The sequence below is a fragment of the Mandrillus leucophaeus genome, unplaced genomic scaffold, assembly GCF_000951045.1.
Source record: "Mandrillus leucophaeus isolate KB7577 unplaced genomic scaffold, Mleu.le_1.0 Scaffold241, whole genome shotgun sequence".
NCBI classification, from domain to species: domain Eukaryota; kingdom Metazoa; phylum Chordata; class Mammalia; order Primates; family Cercopithecidae; genus Mandrillus; species Mandrillus leucophaeus.
The window spans coordinates 1,094,987-1,113,939 of NW_012102488.1; the positions used below are offsets into that span (position 1 = coordinate 1,094,987).

General features: G+C 35.8%; 1 protein-coding gene across 1 annotated transcript in view; it reads right to left on the reverse strand.

Moving 5' to 3' along the window:
• The window catches only part of SCAPER (S-phase cyclin A-associated protein in the ER), a 605,860-nt gene that overhangs the window by 402,210 nt on the left and 184,697 nt on the right, over window positions 1-18,953 (reverse strand). The window contains exons 16-17 of the mRNA XM_011982670.1: window positions 7,476-7,631; window positions 2,379-2,521 (exon numbers count right to left, since the gene is read on the reverse strand). Coding sequence (XP_011838060.1) covers window positions 2,379-2,521; window positions 7,476-7,631 — 299 coding nt within the window. The remainder of the gene's footprint in view (window positions 1-2,378; window positions 2,522-7,475; window positions 7,632-18,953) is intronic.

Genomic DNA, 18,953 nt, shown 5'->3' on the forward strand with positions numbered 1-18,953 from the left:
CCTCGCTGCTGCCTTGCCCCGAGATCGCAGACTGCTGTGCTAGCAATGAGGGAGGCTCCGTGGGCGTGGGACCCTCCCGGCCAGGTGTGGGATATAGTCTCCTGGTGTGCCCGTTTGCTAAGATCTTTGGTAGAGCGCATTATTGGGGTGGGAGTTACCCGATTTTCCAGGTGTTGTGTGTCTCAGTTTCCCTGGCTAGGAAAAGGGATTCCCTTCCCCCTTGCGCTTCCCAGGTGAGGGGATGCTCTCACCTGCGTCAGCTCTCGTTGGTTCGGCTGCAGCAGCTGACCAGCCCTGATTGTCAGGCACTCCCTAGTGAGATAAACCCAGTACCTCAGTTGAAGATGCAGAAATCACCTGTCTTCTCTGTCGCTCGCGCTGGGAGTTGGAGACTGGAGCTGTTCCTATTCGGCCATCTTGCTCCGCCCCCCATGCCCATTCTATTCAGTCTTAAAAAGGAAGAAAATCCTGACACATGCTACAACATGGATGAAACTTGAAGACATTAGGATAAGTCACTAAAGGACAAATGCTGTACGATTCCACTTATATAAGATTCCTAAAGCAGTCAAATTCATAGAAACATAAAGTAGCATGACGATTGTCAGAGGCAAATGGGAGTGTGGGGGTGCGGAATGGAGAGAATGGGGAGTTATTACTTATTAGATACAGCATTTCAATCTCGGAAACTGAAAAAAATTTCTGGGTACAGATGGTAGTAATAGTTTCACCAAAATGTCAATGTACTTAATGCCACTGAACTGTAAACTTAAAAATGATTAAAATTATAAATTCCATTTTATTTATATTTTTTGCCACAATAAAAAAGTACACAAAAATCCTTTATAGAAAAAAAATTATATACCTGATATAAAGATGTTTTGAAAGACCTAAATCAGTAGAAAAACATTTAGTAGCATGCTCATAAATTAAAATATTCACCATAAAAATATCAATCTTAACACCTGAATTTAGAGACTCAGTGCAATTCCAATCAAAATTTTATAGTTTCTTTTTAAATATAGAACTGAGCAAGCTGATTCTAAAACTAACACAGATGTGAAATAGGGTCAAGACAGTCCTAATAAAAAATAAGGTGAAGGATAGTTCAGACACCAACAATTATTATAAAGCTTTGATAACTAAGGCAGATGACAAAAAAAGTGATCGCTGGACCAGAACATAAGAGTCCACAAGCAGACCCACACATATATAAAAACTTGGCTTATGTTAGAAAGCCTTGCAGATCAGTAGGAAAAAAATGCATTTTTCAATAAAGCATGTTAAAATAATTAGGTATCCACATGGAGAAAATGAAGTAAGACTCCTACCTCAAAATACACAATAAAATCAATTGCAGATAGATAAAGACCATTAAAGATAAAACTATAAAATTTTGAAGAATGTCTTATGACTTAGGATAGAAAACGGTTTCATAAATAAGACCGAAAGGCATAAATTAGCTTGTTCAGTTCTACTACACTGCAGTCAAGAGTTACATTAATCAAAAGACATCACAAAAAAGAAAAAAGGTAAGACACAACCTATAGGTATACTTGCAATATATGTAACTGACAAAGACTTAGTATCTAGTAAAGATAATCCCTAAACATCAATAAGATAAAAAAAAGACCCTAATACAGAAATGAACAAAAATTTGAATAAGCACTTTGTATTAAAAAACCCCGAATAGCTCATAAACATGTGAGAAGTTGCTCAGCCTAATTATTAATCAGGGACAAGTAGAAAAGTAAATTAAAACCACAAAGAGCTATCTTTTCACACCTACCAACTTCGCTATAATTTGGAAGTCACAAAATATCATGTCAGTAAGGTTCACACCAATAAAAGGGACTTAGGCTTGGCCAATTACATGTTTTTTCCTGTGTCTTTAAATCTTACACAAGCGATTAAAACTAAGGGATAGTTGAAGGTCATACATTATAATCAGAGTGGCAACATGATTACTGGCAACCAGACTATTTTCATAAAAAAAAAAAAAAAAAAAAATCCACTGCTGTGGCTCTTGTGATCTAGCCTTTGATGTCTGACAGAACATTTCCAAACCTGGTCCTCTAACCTTCTATTACTTATGTCCTCAGCATCTTCCCCAGAAGTCCCTTTTGCTGAAGCTATCCAGAATCAAATTACATATTTTTTGATCTGAGTGTGGTGGTACACGCCTGTAGTCCAAGCTACTCAGGAGGGTGAGATGGGAGGATCACTTGAGTCAGAGAGTTCAAGATCAACCTGCTCAACATCGCAAAACCTCATCTCAAAAAAAACCAAAAAACCCTACATGACAGTAAATGGCTTTAAGACCTCAACTTGAATACTCACTCAGTGCAAAATGTTCATCAAGATAGCAAATGAGGTACCTAGCTCTTTCCCGGGCTGCATCCTCACGGGCTTTTTCCTTTTCTTGCCTCTGTTGTTCAATTCGGGCTTCTTGTTCTTTCCTCTTCATTAACAATTCTTCTACACGGGCCTGCCGTTCTGCCTCTAGAGCTCTCTTGCGTTCCTAATGTTAGAAATATTTTTTTCCAATATTAGAGTTATGTGTAAAATAAAAATGATTCAAAGTAATATACCTTTCATCAAACTTACATGTTCAAGCCAAGTAGAAAGATGGGCTTGCCACTAGGTACTCTGCTTCTTAAAGTTTAAACAAATATCAAATAGCAATGATATCTGGTTTCTGAAAGTCATTTACCAGTGTTACACATAATTAAGAAAATAATTGCTTTTTGATGCAAACACTATGTTATATTTGTTTTGTGGGAACTTGTGATGGTTAATACTGAGTGTGAACTTGATTGGATTGAAGGATACAAAATTCTGGGTGTGTCTGTGAGAGTGTTGCCAAACGAGATGAACACTTGAGTCAGTGAGCTAGGAAAGGCAGATCCACCCTTAATCTGGGTGGGCACAATCTAATCAGCTGCCAACAAGGCTAGAATATAAAGCAGGCAGAAAAACATGAAAACAGAGACTGGCCTAGCCTACCAGCCTACATCTTTTTCCTGTTCTGGATGCTTCCTGCCCTCAAACATCAGACCGCAAGTTCTTCAGTTTCGGAACTTGGACTGGCTCTCCTTACTCCTCAGTTTGCAGACACTGTCGTGGGACCTTGTGATTGTATGAGTTAATACTTCATAAACTCATATATATATATATGTATACACACACACACACATATATATCCTATTAGTTCTATACCTCTAGAGAACTCTAATACAGAACTTAATATATGTTTTCTGATTAATCACTTCTAAAGCCTTGTGTTAATATATGGCTATAGAAATACCTGAATATGATGAAAAAACCATAGTTAATAGATTTTATTTCTGAACTAAGCTTTCACGACGGAATTAAGACAGCTTGTGAGAAGGAGAAAGAGGTAACATAATAGAGCATAGAGTGTATAAGAGTGGATATTGGGTCAGATTCCCTGGTTTTGTTTCCTTACCCCATTATTCACTAGCACAGTGACTCTGGGCTACTTAGTTACAATCTCTAGGCCTTAGTTTTCTAGAAGATAAATAATAATATGCATTTCTTAGGATATTATAAAGTACAGATGAGCTAATATATGAAAAGCACTTACCATAGAGCCTGGCATATATAAAATTCTCAATAATTATCATCATTATCATCATCAAGCCAGAAGATAAATCATCAAAACTGGGTAACTTCATGAAATATCTGTCACTAACATGTTCCTCATGTTATTGATATGTTTCTCTGAATCCATACCCATTCTCCAGACCACACACACAACCTCTCCCTGGCCTCTCCTTTATAATTAATGGAATACATTGATCTAGGCTCTAGTACCTACTACTTACATAATTTTGGGCAAGGTACTTCACCTTAAAGAGCCTCAGTTGATTGTGAGATGTAAATTATTGATTACAGGTAAGTTCTCAGCATAGAGTTTAGCCATAGTAAAGGCTCAGTAAAGGACAGCAGAAAAAAAAAAAATAACGCAATTTCTGTTCAGGGAACACAGAAGAGAGATCTGAACATTTCTAATAGTTAACTGAGCTCACAATAGTAACTTCATCTCCACAACAAGCTCTATCTGCCCCAGAGAAAGAAAGTCTTTTTAAAATAGCCAAAAGGATCTCTATTTCCTTCTCTTTTTTTGAGGAGGTGGGTGGTATAGGAAGAGGGTAAACTGGAAATTGGAAGGAAATGCCCTGATTTCAGGAGGACATAACAGGCACACTGCAGACTGTTGGAGTCATGCAATTAGATTTTAAAATATATCATTTACTGTCTGAGCATACTATTCATGAAACAGTTGTAGCTATTTCTCATTACTAATCAAGAATATGTGGAAACTTGTTTGGCCAAAAACTCTTAAGACTAAAATCAAATCTGGCACAGAAAATTTTCTCCATTAAAAAAAAGTGAACAAAAAAAATTCCTCTTATAGTCCAATTTTTCTGAAGTTTAAAAATTCCATATTATATCTGAAAACACATGCTTCACAACAAAATACAAAGAGCTTAGGCATTAAATACAAAGAATTAAAGCAGAATTTTTCATTTCATATTTTATTAATATAAGACCAAAGGCCTGAGGGAGGCAATTTTTTAAATCCTAAATTGATCTTATAAAATATATATTATGTAAAAATAATTACTTCAGGTATGTGCAATGTAGCCAAGTGTAGACTTGTAAACATAATGTCAACTTGCTGATCATTTTAATGGATATCAGACCAACCCCAACATTGTATGAAAAGAGATAACTGGATGTAAAAAGTTACCTAACCTATTAATTTTCACTTTTAATAACTTGAAAAGAGAATTGGTAGCCATACAGCTAATGAGTAAAATTACTAAAATTCAGTTACCATTTCCCAATCTGAAATTTCAATTCCATAAAGACAGGAAACTTTGTACCCCACAAAACACCTTGCACAAGGTAGGGATTCCTAAATATCTGTTTAATAAATGAAGCATGACTTTATAAAATCACATACATTATGAATCTATATACCCACAAGGAAAGAACTAAAACCTACAGCAAAGGAATTAGAAATATAACTAATTCTTAAGCCTACAGAAGAACCTCTCAGACCCCTACATATCTTAGCCAGGGAGGTGTTTAAGGCAGCCTAAGAAAGGATTCCGTAGCTCCTCTTTATGCCTATAATTAGTAATATACATAACAATAACAGCAACCTGAGAACATATGATGGCAGCACTTGATATTTTACTTACAAGAAATGAGAATCACATTGCCTTTAATAGTCCATGGGAATGTTTCAAGTGTAAAAATAAAATGTATGGAGGGTCTCTGAAATTCTGTATTAGGTTAGGATCTTACTATTGTATTTACAGAATACATGGCACTAGTGCCTGTACAGCATGTAATGACTACACATTTTTAAAATTTTAATGTTATATATGTTATCTACCGGTGGATTTTTCTATCTATCTCAGTATATCTCAAGCATATGTAGACAGGTTTAAAATTTTTCATTGAAATTAAATCCATAGGAAATTTCAGTACTTTTAAAAACAAAAAAAAAATTCTGAAGAGCCAAAACAATTCTTAAAGTGTTGGTTGGTGGAGGAAATTCCCTACTAGTTTAGTAAACTGCTTTCCTTTAAGTTTTAATGAATGTTACAAATTGTGAAGTGAGAATCAACATTTTTAAATGAAAGATAACTGTTATATTTCAAATCTGCAAAATGCAGAGAAAGGAATCAAAGATGTCTATTTTAAAATATACAATACTACTCATATATTTCCCCCCAAAAAACAGCTAAGAAGTTACCTTTTCCAGAGAACTTTCCCTGATATTCTATTTCCACCAACCGAGCTAATTATTCCCTCCTCTGTAGTACCTTTGTACCTTGTACATACTCTAATTATACTCTTTCAAATTAAACTGTAATTTATTATTTGCTATAAAGGCAAAAATGTCTTATTTATATGTCTGAATTATTAGTTATTAAAGTAACACATAATTTACAAACCATAATTATTTTTATCTGTCTGTATTTGTTTCCCTAGACATTTATAGCATTTATCCTGTAGAGAAGCAGGATAAATAAACAGGATAAATAATGTTAACGATTCAAATTAAACATTCAAATTTTTTTTATTCATTTAAGAATATAAGTTAATAGATAAATAGCTTATAAATGATAAATACGAAAATTTTTACTGCTTCTTGGAAAGGAAAGGCTAGTTTCTCTAACGGGAGCATTCTGTGTTTTTAAACATGAAGCTAGCTTTGCATTGATTAAAATAGTACATTGGACACAAATCAAATAGAGATGAGGATGAATATGGGAATACCTGTTAATGCCCACAAATAGCAAACAGTGATCAATGAACTTAAAAATGTATTAATAATTTACTAAAATCACCGATAACAAGAAGCATGAAACACAACTCGTAATTTTTAAAAATACCTACAAAGTTTTTCATGACCTCCTCCCTAACTCTACATGTACTCCTTCCTCATATCCCCTTGTGCATGAGATGCCCTCCCATACAACTTATCATTTGTATGTTTCATTATTGAAAACTTAGTAAACATGTCATCTCTACCTGGAAACTTTTCTGGACTTCTTCATGTTCCCTCTGCTCTCTATATAAATAAGGTGTTCTTCTTTGTGCTACTGACAATGCCTTTAGCACAGCATTTTTCCTAATCTTGTTTATGTACATACACGTCTCCCCACTGAGAACACAGATGTATACTTTTCATATCTTCGAGCCTAACACATGACTTGCAGTAACTCAATGAAATGATCACTGAAGGAACAAATAAACATTAGTCACAATAAATACAGCATGTGTGAATTTGTATTTAAATATTGCAAAATTTGTTCTCTACATAAAAAAATATGTCAGGCCTTTAAAGACTATGGGCAAGGCATTTTACTGAGGAAGATCTAAAATAGATTATAAGCAGCAGGATAGTGTATGCTTTAACCTTTTCCCCATCTTGCAAATGTAGGGTTTGCTGCAGAGGTTAAAATCTAATTATGGTATCTGATGATACTAAAAAATAACAGATGCCCATTATCTTAGGCATAAAAATTAACCTAAATTTGCCTCCTCATAGGCAAAAAAATTGTTTGAGTCTATATATACTGATTCAAAAACAACCTTTGTTTTTATTGTTGGGACAGGACTATATTCCTGCCCAGCCTGATTAGAAAAGAATAGATAATAATCTGTCCAGAACAGTTTAATCCTTCACCTAGATGAAGTTGACGATTCTATTGCTATGATTACAGTCTACTGATGAAAGAACTGATGACCGTAACTGAAGGATAACACACTATCTTTTAGAAATCAGACTTTATGTTTCTCGAGTGCTATATTGAACCATGCACCTTTGGGAACAAACACTAGATTACTCCATTTTGGGTCCTCAGCAACTAGCTTTAAGTCTAAAATATGACAGGTGCTCAATCAATGTTTGCTGAATAAAATCCTACCTGCACAGCTTCATCACGTGCTTGCTTTTCTTCCTGTCTTCTCTGACGCTCTTCCTGTAGCTCATTAAGCCTCTGTTCATATTCCTTCAATTTTGATAAAACATCATGACGTTTATTCTGGGCTTCAAGGGTATTTATAAAGGCAATTTCATTTACCTTTAAAAAACAAAGAAGGTAAGGTTCAGATCAAGTTAACTCTAGGGCACATTACAAAAATAAGAAATCTCACAAGTCAGGCTGGACACAGTGGCTCACGCCTGTAATTCCAGCACTTTGGGAGGCCGAGAAGGGCAGATCACCTGAGGTCAGGAGTTCAAGACCAGCCTAGCCAATATGGTGAAACCCCATCTCTACTAAAAAAAAGAAATTAGCCGGGCATGGTGGCAGGCACCTGTAATCCCACCTACTCGAGAGGCAGAGGCAGGAGAACTGCTGGAACCCAGGAGCCAGAGATTGCAGTGAGCCAAGATCGCACCACCGCACTCCAGCCTGGGTGACAGAGCAAGACTCTATATCAAAAAAAAAAAGAAGAAGAAATCTAACAACAGTCTTTATATAATAACATGAACCAATGGTAAGGCATGGAACAAAAAAAATGAGGTACTATGGGTCTTTTCTTTCAATATTTACCTCAAAATGGAAAATAATCCAGTGTGTATAAAAAATCCACAGGCCTTAGAAAGAAGTAATTTAGAGGTCTGCCACTGAAAATATTTTGAAGTGAAGAAACAATTCTAAATTCTTAGAGAGACCATCTTACAAAGTTCTACTTAATAACATTGTAATTTGCCACTATACGAATTACACAAACATTGAAATAGGTATGCTCACATTATTCTAATGAGTTTGAGAGGACAAAATGTAAAATAAACAACAAATTACTTTTCTTCAACATATATTGAATGAGTGACAATTAGATACAAGGTACTGAACTATACATTGCATTCTTAACTTCACATATATTGATTCTTAATAGTCAAGTTTTGCTAGAAAGTACAGATATTATGAGTAAAGAAGAGCTAATGATAAAGTTCAAAAATCAGGTAGGATCAACCCTCTCATTCTTGAAAGCCAGAGGATGGGCATCCTACAGTTAAAATGGTAGAGTGAAGTAGGAAAGCGAACACTAGAGACAACCGTCTTTGACAGCCACAGACTACAGGAATCCATGCTGGATGGAATAAAACCTATGTTAAGATACTTTATAAATCTCAGACAAGTTTGAATACAGATCCAACTAAGCTTTCCCAAATTCCATGCCATGATACCACTTTTATAAGCACTTTAATAAGCAGATTAAGCACAGAAACATCCTTCAAACTGTACTGAAAGTACTCAAAATACAAGATAGGCCAGGCGTGGTGGTTACACCTGTAATCCCAGCACTTTGGGAGGCTGAGGAGGGTGGATCGTGAGGTCAGGAGTGCAAGATTAGCCTGGTCAAGATGGTGAAACACATCTCTATTAAATATACAAAAATTAGCCGGACGTGGTGGCAGGCGCCTGTAATCCCAGCTACTCAGGAGGCTGAGGCAGAGAATTGCTTGAACCCGGGAGGTGGGTATTGCAGTGAGCCAAGATTGTGCCACTGCACTCCAGCCTGGGCGACAGAGCAAGACTCCATCTCAATTAAAAACAAAAAACAAAAAACCCAAGATACACAAGTATGCTCAAAGAAAATTTATTCAGACTATATCAGAGCACACATATTAAACATAATCAAAATGAAAGAAAAAGTAATGGGTCCTAATGCGCTAAGCAAAATTTTTACAATAAAATAAAACTTACAAGGGAAAGAGTATGCAAAAGTCAGATTAAACAACACAATCTTGGCAGTGTGCAGTGGCTCATGCCTGTAATCCCAGCACTTTAGGAGGGAAGCGGGGGAGGACTGCTTGAGCCCAGGAGTTCAAGATCAGTCTGAGCAATGTAGAGTGACCATCTCTATTTTACATACATAGAGAGAGCAAGGTGTGGTGGCATGCAACTATAGTCCTGGTTACTTGGGAGGCTGAGGTGGGAGGATTGCTTGAACCCAGGAGTTGGAGGCTGCAGTGAGCCATGATCGCACCACTAAACTCCAATTTGGGCAACAGAGTGAGACCCTGTCTCATTTAAAAGAACAGCAACAATTTGGAAGAAAATAATAACTTGTGGCCGGGTGCGGTGGCTCACACCTGTAATCCCAGTACTTTGGGAGGCCAAGACGGGCAGATTGCCTGAGCACAGGAGTTTGAGACCAGCCTGGGCAACATGATGAAACCCCGTCTCTACTAAAATACAAAAAAAAAAAAATTAGCCGGGCATGGCAGTGTGTGCCTGTAATCCCAGCTACTTCGGAGGCTGAGGCAGGAGAATCGCTTGAACTTGGGAGATGCAGGTTGCAGTAAGCCAAGATTGTGCCACTGCACTCCAGCCTAGGCAATAGAGAGAGACTCTGCCTCAAAAAAAAAAAAGAAAGAAAGATAAGAAAATAACCTAAGAAACAGCAGAAAATTCATTACACAAACTTGGTAACACTGAAGAATTTGACAAAAACATGAATTTAAAGAAGCAAAGGAAAGACAACAAAACAACATACAGTAGTACCTCCTTATCCACAGGGAATACATTCCAAGACCCCCAGTGGATGCCTCAAATCACAAACAGTACCTATATAGTCAGCCCTCCATATCTGTGGGTTCTGCATCCATGGATTCAACCAACTATAGATAAAAAATGTTTTTTTAATGGGTGACTGTGTTTGTACCGAACATGTACAGGCATACCTCAAAGATATTACAAATTTGGTTCCAGCCCACCACAATAAACTGAGTATCACAATAAAGGAAGTCACATGAATTATCAAATTTCCCAGTGCATATAAAAGTTATTTTTACACGATACTATGGCCTATTAATTGTGCAACAGCATTATGTCTAAATAAACAATGCATACATCTTAATTCTAAAACACTTTTTCTAAAAAATGCTAATGAACATCTGAGCCATCACCAAGTTATAATCTTTTTTTCTGGTGGAGAGTCTTGCCTTAATGTTGATGGCTGCTGACTGATCAGGGTGGTGGTTGCTGAAGGCTGAAGTGGCAATTTCTTAAAGTAAAGGCAATTTCTTAAAATAAGACAACAACAAAGTTTGCCACATTAATGGACTCTTCCTTTCCTCAAAGATTTCTCTGTACTATGTGATGCTGTTTGATAGTGTTTTACCCATAGTAGAGTTTCTTTCAAAATTGGAGTCAATGCCCTCAAAATCCTGCTATTGCTTTATCAATTAATTTTATGGACTATTCTAAATAATTTGTTATTTCAACAATGTTCACAGTGTGTTCACCAGGAGTAGATTCCATCTCAAGAAATCACATTATTTGCTCATTCTTAAGAAGTAACTTGGATATGAGGGCGATCTGGCTGCGACATCTGTCACCCCCTTGATCGCCAGGGTTGATTCAGTTGATCTGGCTGGCTAAGCGGGTGTCCCCTTACTCCCTCACCGCTCCATGTGTGTCCCTCCCAAAGCTGCATGCTCGGTCAAAGAGGATGACCATCCCTGATAGAGGAGGACCGGTTTTTGGTCAAGGAATATGAGTAGCTGTGTTCCCCTGCTAGAATCTCCAAACAAGTTCTTCAAGAAGTAACTCCTCATTTATTTAATTTTTGTCATAAGACTGCAGCAATTCAGTCACATCTCCAGGCTCACTTCTAATTCTCATACTCTTGCTGTTTTTACCACATTTGCAGTTACTTCCTTAACTGTACTCCTGAACCACCAAAAATCATTTGTGAGAGTTGGAATCAATGTCTTTCAAATTTCTGTTAATGTTGATATTTTGACTTCCATGAATCACCAATGTTCTTAATGCCATCTAAAATGGTGAGTCCTTTCCAGAAAGTCTTAATTTCCTTTGCCAAGATCCATCAGAGGAATCGCTATCTATGGCAGCTATAGCTTTATAAAATGTATTTCTTAAAAACTAAGATTTGAAAGTTGAAATTACTCCTTGATCCATGGACTGCAGAAAGGATGTTACATTAGCAGGCACGAAAACACCATTCATCTGGGTACTCTCTCCATCAGGGCTCTTAAGTAACCAGTGCAATGTCAGTAAGCAGTAAAATTGTTAGAAGAGTCTTCTTTTCTGAGTTGGAGGTCTCAACAGTAGACTTAAAATATTCAGTAAACAATGCTATAAACAGATGTGCTGTCATGCTGGCTTTGTTGTTCCATTTATAGAGTACAGACAGAATAGATTTAGCCTAATTCTTAAAGGGCCTAGGATTTTCAAAATGGTTAATGAGCACTGGCTTCAACTTGAAGTTGCCAGCTGCATTAGCTCCTAGTGAGTCAGCCTTGACTTTGAAGATTTGAAATCAAGCTCTAAATTCTCTATAGCTATGAAAGTCCTAGATGGCATCTTCTTCCAAGAGAAGTTTGTTTCATCTGCACTGCAAATCTCTTGTTTGGTGCAGCACTCTTCATCAATTATCTTAGCTAGATCTTCCTTCAGCTTCTATGTCAGCATTTGTTGCCTTACCTTGCTCTTTTATGTTATTGAGATGGCTTCCTTCCTCGAACCTCCAGAATCAACCTCTACTAGCTTCAAACATTTCCTCTGCAGCTTCCATACCTCTCTCAGACTTCACAGAATTGGAGGTAGTCGGGATCTTACTCTGGATTAGACTTTGGCTTAACAGAATATTGCTGCTGGTTTGATCTTCTATCCAGACCACTCGAACTTTCGCCATACCAGCAATAAGCTGTTGTGCTTTCTTATCATTCATATGTTCACTGAAGTAACACATTTAATCTTTCTCAAAACTTTTCCTTTGCATTTACAACTTGAGTGACTAGTACAAGAGGCCTAGCTTTCAGTTTATCCCAGCTTTATTTTGTTCTTTTTGTTTTTCAAGACTGGGTTTCACTCTGTCACCCAGGCTGGAGTGCAGTGGCTCACTGCAGCCTCACACTCCTGAGCTCAAGTGACTCGTTCACTTCAGCCTACTGAGTGGCTAAGACGATAAGCATGCGCCACCACATCTGGCTAATTTTTTAAATGTTTTGGTAAAGATGGGGTCTTGCTAAGTTGCACAGGCTCTAGCTCAGTTTTTGACAAGTCTTCCTCAATAAGCTTTATCATTTCTAGTTTTTTATTTAAAGATGTAAAACTCTTCACTTGAAGACTTAAGAGGCCACTGTATGGTTATCAATTAATTAACCAATTAGCCTAATTTCAATACTGTTATGTCTCAGGAAATAAGGAGGACTAAGGATAAGAAATGGGGGAATGGCCAGGTCAGTGGAGCAGTCAGAACACACGAAACATTTATCAATTAAGTTTGCTGTCACATACGAGTGTAGCTCATGACACCCCAAAACAATTATAATGGTAACTCCAAAGATCACTTACCACAGATCACCATAATAAATATAATAATTGAAAAATCTAAAATATTATAAGAATCACCAAAGTATAACACAGAGATATGAAGTGAGCACATGTTGTTGGAAAAAATGGCAAAAATAAAGACTTGCTTGATGCAGGATTGACACAAACATTCAATTTTTAGAAACTCAGTATCTTTGAAGCCCAATAAAGTGAAGCAGAATAAAACAATGCATGCCTGTACAGACATTTTTTCTTGTCTTCAATCCCTAGATAATACAGTACAATAACTATTACACAGTATTTACATTGCATTCGGTATAAGTAATCCAGAGGTGATTTAAAGTATACAGGAAGATGCGCATAGGTTATATGCAAATACTATACCATTTTACTATACATGGGACTTGAGCAACCATGAATTTTTGTATCTTTCAAGAGGCCCTGAAACCAACCATCCACAGATACTGAGGGATGATGACGTACATTGTACAAATTTATTTTACCTTCTTCACAATGTCACAAATAGAAGATTCATTCTTACCACAGATTTCAGTAACCTCAGCATAAGATTTCTTTCCTTTCCTTAGTAAGTTGAGAACTTTCATTCTTTCATTTAAAGGAAGCACTTTACAATTTCTGTCTGGCATATCCAAATTGCTAGCACCACTCTTCTTGTGCTTTGGGACCATTAAATAAAATAAGGGTTACTTGAGCACAAGCACTATGATACCATGACACGCCATCTGATAACCAAGATGGCTACTAACACACTAATGATCAGATAGCATATACAGCATGGATATACTGGACAAAGGAATGATTTATGTCCGGGACATGACTATACAAGATTTCATCATGGTACTCAAAACGGTACACAATCTGAAACTTATGAATTGTTTATTTCTAGATTTTCCATTTAGTATTTTTGGACTGTGATTGACTAGGGTAGCTGAAACCACAAAGACCAAAACTGCAATTAAGGGAGGACTACTGCCTTATTTGATAAAGGTGATTAGTGAGCTAAGGAAACAAACAGAGCACAAAAGTAACACTATCACAGAATTACTTAAATTAGAAAACGCATGGAATAGAACAAGGATATTGTAAAAACCAACTCCAAATAATGGGCCAAGCACAGCTGCTCATATCTGTAATCCCAATGCTATGGGAGGCCAAAGCAGGAGGATCACTTGTGGCCAGGAGTTTGAGACCAGCCTGGGCAACATAGCAAGACCTCCATCTCTACAACAAATTTAAAAAATAAGTCAAATTTTGTGGCACATGCCTATAGTCCCAGCCACTCAAAAGGCTGACTCAGTAAGATCACTTGAGACCAGGAGTTCAAGGCTGTAGTGAACTATGATCATGCCACTGCACTCCAGCCTGGGTGACAGAGTGAGACCCTGTCTCTATTAAAACAAAGAAATTACTTCTAGAGGAAAAACTTTTGATAATCACAGTTATTGTAGATTTTTACAGTGAAGATGAATGGATAATAAGCCTTGAATATAGAGAACACAGCAAAATGACCTAATATAAAGATAAAGATAAATAGGATCTATGTAGTTAAGAAAGGCAACAGAAAATATTCCAACATAAAATACAGGAAATGTTTAAAGATTAAGAGAGCTTACATTACTTCATAAGACATTGACTCAGAACATCACCATCAAGAATATCCTTATTAAATCACAAAACATTAAGAAAGAACAATAATTTTTCAAGCTTCCACGCAGTAAATGTAAGTTACCTACAAGAAAGAAAAATCAGTGTGGATTCAGGCTTCCCTACAGAAATAATTAAGATAATACAATAATGTCTACGAAGTTCTGAAGGAGAGATACTGTGAATCATAAATATGATCTCGAACCAAGATATAATTCAGATAGAAATGCCACAGGCCTAAAATATGCAAGAACTCAAGGAAACAGAGCATATATGAGCTTTTCCTAGAAAAAAGTTTTCTTCTTAATAAAATCCAGCAAACCAAAAGACAAAACAACTCAAATGAAGAACTGGTAAACAATGAGTTGATTTATATATACAAGGAAAACTAAACTGAGGAATTTAAAGTTACAGAGGAAAATGTAAATTTGATAAACTTTAACAAGAGAAAAATAATAAACCTATGAATAATTATTGTGGAAAGATTAGGATGATATACGAGTGATAATTTTCTCATCTCTTTTCAGCAAGGTTTCCCTAAAAATGTTCAGAAATTAAAATGAAATTGGATAAATACAACTCCAAACTCTCAATACGTTTCATAATATTATCTCAAAAAATTCATATGAGAATGAATTCTTCTTGTGATAAACAAATACGACAAACTCAAGAATTCCCTCAATTTTACTTCTACTTCATCTCCTTCCCTTAAAATGGAACTAAAATAAAGATTATTACATCTTACTAAGAAGTATCATATATAGAATAATTCTATTTTATGATTATCCATTCATGCAATCTGAATATAACAACAGGAAAATGTCTGAAACAGTGTCTACCTAATGTTAATGGTGGCTATCTCTGAGGATGGGATTGAGTTTCCTTTGCTATATTGCTTAAACTCTTCAAAATAAAAATGAATCACTTTTAAAATAAAAATATGGCCACTATTTTAAATACAACATAATATTAAAGAAATCTAGAGTAATGTATTTATACTTATGCTTGAAGACCATGAAAAGTCCCTCAAGATTTTTGGACTGACAGGCATTACAATACCCTCCAAAAAGATTAATTTGGAGGGAGGAGGAGCAAAAGGGAAGAATATCAACTGTAAATATTTAGGAGGGAGATAAAAGTAAACCGGTGGAAGCCGCAATGGAAAATGCAGGTGCCTACATTTGACCACATATGACTCCAAAGAAGATGTCAGAAAAAATTAGCTTATCTTTCTGGCTTATACACAAAAAGTTGTCAAAAAGAGATTAAAAAGAAAAGTGAAATGAAGTAAATGAATACAAGTTTTCCAAATCTAGGTTAATGGGTGACTAGCTATTATTATCATTATCTGAAATATGGACTTCAGTAAAGTTGGTTTGGGATAAAGGAGATGGTGAGCTGATGAGTTCCACTGGATACAAGCACCAAACAAGAGGCAACTGAGTCTACAGCTCACTTGAAGGTAGGGCTAAAGATTCAGATTTAGAAATCACTGCAGAGAAGACAGCTGAAGCAATGGTAGTGACTGTGATACTAAAGAAGAAGAGTAAGTGAAGTGAAACTTCATTTTTCAGTTACATTTAACTGACAAAATAAAGAAGGGAAAACAGTGACGGATTGGTTAGAGAGTAGAGAGAAAATTAAGATAGTACAGAAGTTTTCTAGAAAAAGGTGCCTGATGGTGTTCATATGAAGTGACTCAGAAAAGTCTTTTAAACTCAGTGAAAACAGAAATATTCTCAAAGGTAAATACAGTTGCAGAAAGGGGAAAATGATATAAGGAATTAAGGAAGACGTGGGTGATGAGGTAGTAGAAACAAGCTCAGACCACTATTTCTCAGAAATTCGGGGATTTACAAAAAATACAAAATAGGTATCTATACAACAGGTGTACAAAAGTAGGCAATCTCGAGTAATAAAGCAAAGGACAAGAATTTAACTGATAAAAAAACAATTTCAAGAGCAGCAAAGAGGACAAAAATAGGACCCACAGCACAAGCAATAAGAAACAGGTGTCTTTTCCTCAAAAAAAAAAATAAATAAAAAATAAATGGTAATTATTACTAGACATGTTGCAACTGAAAATGAGTCAATAAGCCATTAAGAAACTGAAAATGAAAGTCAATATTAGACTATTAAATAATGGACTATGATCTAATATAAAATCAGGTTCTGAATAACTCAGGCTGCAATATTAATCACCATCAACTGAATATTTGCTAATTTATTTTCAACCATCTACCTACCTAAGAAAGAACTAAAGGATTTGAAATGGCCATTAATTTACCCCAAGGACTCACAGAAAGCATACATGGAAAAAAATCATCTTGAGCATGTAACAGGTCTAAAATGGTACATGTTCTCAAGGAAAGTACTCTTATGGTAAAATTTAAATTTAAAAAAAATCACTGGATTATTAATACTTTTTGGTTAGTAACAGAACAACAGAAATACATGAGAGACTTCAGAAAAAATTAAGTAGTAGAATATTTCTTCTATAATTCTAATGTTTTACTAAGTGCTTTTGTTATACCAAAGATGACATTAACTGCTTCACAACATGCATAATCTAACTTAAAACTTACAGTAATTGAGATGTAGGTAAAATTATTCCCATTTTAAAGATGAACAAATAGGCTCAGAGAGGTAAAATAATACCTAAGGCTATTCAGCTACTAAGTGGTAGAGTGAGAACCTAAATTCAAATTTGTCTAACTCAAGAGACTTCAGTCTTCACTGACAATAAAAAATACTTTTGAATAAGAAAAAAAAAAATACAGTGCCTATTTTCTTTGTAGAAATGGAATACATGTCCAGACAGGATTTCAGTTTATTGAACTGAAAATGGTGACAATTAAGAGCACCAATAGGTGAGCAAGTGGTAGCAAGGTTTTAAAACAGTATTTCATACTAGCAAGAATTTTAGTACAGACTCTTAATTCACTTACCATTAATTATTCTGCCAAAAGGCTACTGGAACTGATAAGCTATTCTGGCAAGGATTCAGGATATAAAAATCAATGTACAAAAATCAGTAGCATTTCTATATACCAATAATGCCCAGGCAGAGAGTCAAATCAAGAACACAATAACATAAAATAGTCAAAGAAAATGGCATACCCAGGAAAATACAGCTAACCAAAGAGGTGGAAGAACTCAACAAGGAGAATGACAAAACACTGCTGAAAAAAATCAGAGATGACACAAATAGAAAAACATCCCATGCACTGTATTAGAAGAATCAGTATCATTAAAATGGCCATAAGCAATTTATAGATTTGATGCTATCCTATCAAACCACAATGGCATTCTTCACAAAATTAGAAAAAAAAAAAAAAAAAAAAAACTATTCTAAAATTCGTATGGAATCAAAAAAGAGCCCCAATAGCCAAAGCAATAGTAAGCAAAAGGAACAAAGCTCGAGGCATCACATTACTCGACTTCAAACTATGCCACAAGGCTACAGTAAACAGAACAGCATGGTACTGGTACAAAACAGACACACAGACCAATGGAACAGAACAGAAAATTCAGAAATAAAGCTGCACACCTCCAACCATCTGATCTCCAACAAGGCCAACAAAAACAAGCAATGGGAAAAGGACTCCTTCAATAAATGGTACTAGGATAACTGGTTAATTATATGCAGAATGACAAAACTAGACCCTTATTTTTAACTACATATAAAAATTGACTTAAGATGGATTAAAGATTTAAATGTAAGGCCTCAAACTATAAAAATCCTAGAAGAAAACCTAGGAAATACCCTTCTTGACATCTGCTTGACAAGGCAGTATCTCCAAAAGTAATTGGAACAAAAACAAAAGTTGACAAGTAGGCCCTAATTAAGCTAAAAATCTTCTGCACAGCCAAAGAAACATTCAACAGAGTAAACAGACAACCTACAGAATGGGAAACAATATTTGTAAACAATGTATCTAACACAGTCTAATATCCAGGATCTATAAGGAACTTAAATCAACAAGCAAAAAACAACCTCATTTTTAAAAATGAGCAAAAGACATGAACTGACATTTCTCAAAAGACATACAAGTGTCCAACTAACATGAAAAAATTCTTAGCATCACTAAGCATCAGATAAATACAAATCAAAATCACAATGAGATGCCATCTCACACCAGTCAGAATGGCTATCATTAAAAAGTTAAAAAACAAGAGATGCTGGCAAGGCTACAGAGAAGGGGAATGCTTATACACTGTTGGTGGGAATGTAAATTAGTTCAGCCACTGTGGAAGGCAGTATGGCAATTTCTCAAAGAACTTAAAACACAACTACCATTTGACCCAGCAATTCCATTACTGGGGATATACGCAAAGGATTATAAATCATTCTACTATAAAGACACATGCACACGTATGTTTATTGTGGCACTATTCACAATAGCAAAGACTTGGAACCAACCCAAA